Source organism: Charadrius vociferus, unplaced genomic scaffold, assembly GCF_000708025.1.
Source record: "Charadrius vociferus isolate BGI_N301 unplaced genomic scaffold, ASM70802v2 scaffold241, whole genome shotgun sequence".
Classification (NCBI taxonomy): Eukaryota; Metazoa; Chordata; class Aves; order Charadriiformes; family Charadriidae; genus Charadrius; species Charadrius vociferus.
The window spans coordinates 313,916-316,594 of NW_009646932.1; the positions used below are offsets into that span (position 1 = coordinate 313,916).

A 2,679-nucleotide genomic window follows, 5' to 3' on the forward strand; every position below is an offset into this window, starting at 1 on the left:
CCGCAACCGGTACTCCAGCCAGTGGACCCTCACCAAGTGCCAGGCCTCCACCCCTGCACGGACCCTCACCTCTGACTGGAGGACGGTGGGCTCCCAGCATGGCATCACGGTCACCGAGAGCGACAGCTACAGCGCCAGCCTCTCGCAGGACACAGGTGAGCCAGCGCTGCCCAAGCAGCAGCCCTGGGGCCTCCAGGTGCTGCTGGTTTGGGGTACGGGGGTTCACCGGATCATCACAGAATGGCAGGGACCTCTGGAGGTTGTCTAGTCTCACCCCTCTGCCGGAGCAGGGTCACCTAGAGCACGTTGGACAGGATGGCGTCCAGGTGGGCAGCCTGTGCCAGTGCTCCGTCACCCTCAAAGCAAAAGATGGTGTTCCTCATGTTGAGCTGGAACCTCCTATGTTCCAGCTTGTGGCTGTTGCCCCTTGTCCTGCCACTGGGCACCACTGCACAGGGCAGGCGGTAAGAGGATGGGGCCAGACTCTTTAGATATTGGTAAACATTGATGAGATCCCCTCTCGGTCTTCTCTTCGTTGGTGGTGAACCCAAACCTTGGGGTGACTTCAGAAGTAGAATTTACTGTGTAGTCAACGGGGTTGTGGAACCACTACTTCCATTGCAAGAGGCGCTCACTCTTGGCTGAGAGCAGCAGTGTTGAAAAGTGTACTACAATTTATGGTACTATCTGTAGTCTTTGCTAGAAATGGGACAGATGCCAGGAACGGGCTCCTGTGCCAGGTCTTGCCCTCTCTGGGAGTTGCTGGTGGGGACGTCCCCTGCCCTGTGCTCCTGGCTCTGCTCGGAGGTGTCGAGCTCCAGGTTAACTGACGGGACTGTCCTGGTGTGTGTGTGTGTGCGCGTGTGTGTGCAGGGCTCTGCCTGGCACCTGTGGGGCTGTGTTGTCATCTCCGGGTCCCCTCCAGAAGCTGTGTGGTGGCTCTGGAGCAGCAAGGGTCGTGCCCAGCTCTGGGGACAGATGGCCGGGTGTATCTCAGCAGGGACAGCCTGGGCATTCCCGCAACAGCACTGAGGTGGAAAATGGCATTCTGGGGCCAAGGACAATTCCCAGGTATGTGAAGACGTGTCCTCTCCTCCACAGACAAGGGGCGGAACAGCATGGTGTCCACGGAGAGTGCCTCATCCACCTACGAGGAGCTGGCACGCGCCTACGAGCATGCCAAGCTGGAGGAGCAGCTGCAGCACGCCAAGTTTGAGATCACAGAGTGCTTCATCTCCGACAGCTCCTCAGACCAGATGACCACTGGCACCACCGACAACGCCGACAGCATGACCTCCATGAGCACCCCGTCAGAGCCTGGCATCTGCCGCTTTACAGCCTCCCCACCCAAACCCCAGGACAGTGAGCGGGGCAAGAGCGTGGCCGTCCCCATCCCACACCGGGCCAGCAAGAGTATGTATACCTGTGCTTTGTCCTTGTCTTTGTATTTTTCTCTGCATTACACATCACAGTAAACCTGAAGCGTACAACTAAAGGTACTGGGAGATGGTTCCTCTGAAGGGTAGGAGAGGAGGTAGGAAAAGCATCTCTCTCTACCGTACTGATCCTTCAGTATTGTCTGTTTGGCTTGCGGGGGCTCACTCTATAGATAGGAACTCGGTAGGTTCCAGAGAGTGCTTTTCAAGATCCCAACACAATCTGGAAAAGATTCTACACAAACTCAAACTAACGATTGCCATTTTCTCTCCTCTCCACTTTTTTCCTCTGTTTCTCCTTCCTCACATTTGTTTGCTCCTCTCCTCACAAATTCTCTTCGCTCCCCTCCCCTGATGATCTTCAAATAAGGTCAAAAATCAATGATTCCCTTCTCTTGCCCCCATCCCTTATTATTCATAGCACAGAAAACCGGGCAAGGAATACTGAAAAATGGGAAATATAGAATGGTGTGGGTTGGAAGGGACCTGTAAGAGTCATTAGTAGTGTTATATAAAAGCAATAGTGTTACACAGCCTTATTAATAGCATGGTTTCTAATCTAACAAATACATTCTGTGGACTACTAGATGACTTTTAAAGGTCCCTTCCAGCCCACACCATTCTGTGTTACACAACACAGCATAACATGTATTTTGTGTAAATATTTGGTACGCTCTTAACACTGTGTGCTGTATAATACATTACAGAACAGACGTGATACAATAAATAGCATATTTTTTGTTGCACGTATATCAAAAACATTAGCAATGGTGTATGACACACTGTACAAGATATATCATAGTATGAAACAGCAGTAGCAATGGTGGTATATACATATGCTAATAAATGACACTATTGTAAGAACAGTCTTACAGCGTGTCATCTGATACATTTCATGTAATTACAGATGTACAACGCCAGAAACCCATCTTATCATACAAGGCTATAATACTTTATAGAACCTGTACTGTAGACCATTGGAGACCGTAGTTTGCCATGCTCTGTACCTTGCATGGCCGTCACAACTGATGGGACAATTATAGCACATTTTACATCATGTTTACAGCACGTTACGCTGGCCCCGTTCCAGAGCCTCACCGCCTCCGCTTTTCCCCCTTGCAGGCGACTACTGCAACCTCCCGCTCTACGTCAAGTCGGAGGCCTTCTTCCGCAAGCCCGACGCCCACGAGCCGTGCCCTGTGGTGCCCCCGCGGGAAGCCTCCATCCGCAACCTCGCCCGGGC

At 52.0% G+C, this 2,679-nt stretch overlaps 1 protein-coding gene across 1 annotated transcript in view; it reads left to right on the top strand.

Moving 5' to 3' along the window:
- The window catches only part of DSCAML1 (Down syndrome cell adhesion molecule like 1), a 108,758-nt gene that overhangs the window by 105,884 nt on the left and 195 nt on the right, over positions 1–2,679 (top strand). Inside the window, 3 exon segments of the mRNA XM_009894741.1 lie at positions 1–155; positions 1,102–1,413; positions 2,559–2,677. The exon segment at positions 1–155 is cut by the window's left edge and continues 25 nt beyond it. Coding sequence (XP_009893043.1) covers positions 1–155; positions 1,102–1,413; positions 2,559–2,677 — 586 coding nt within the window.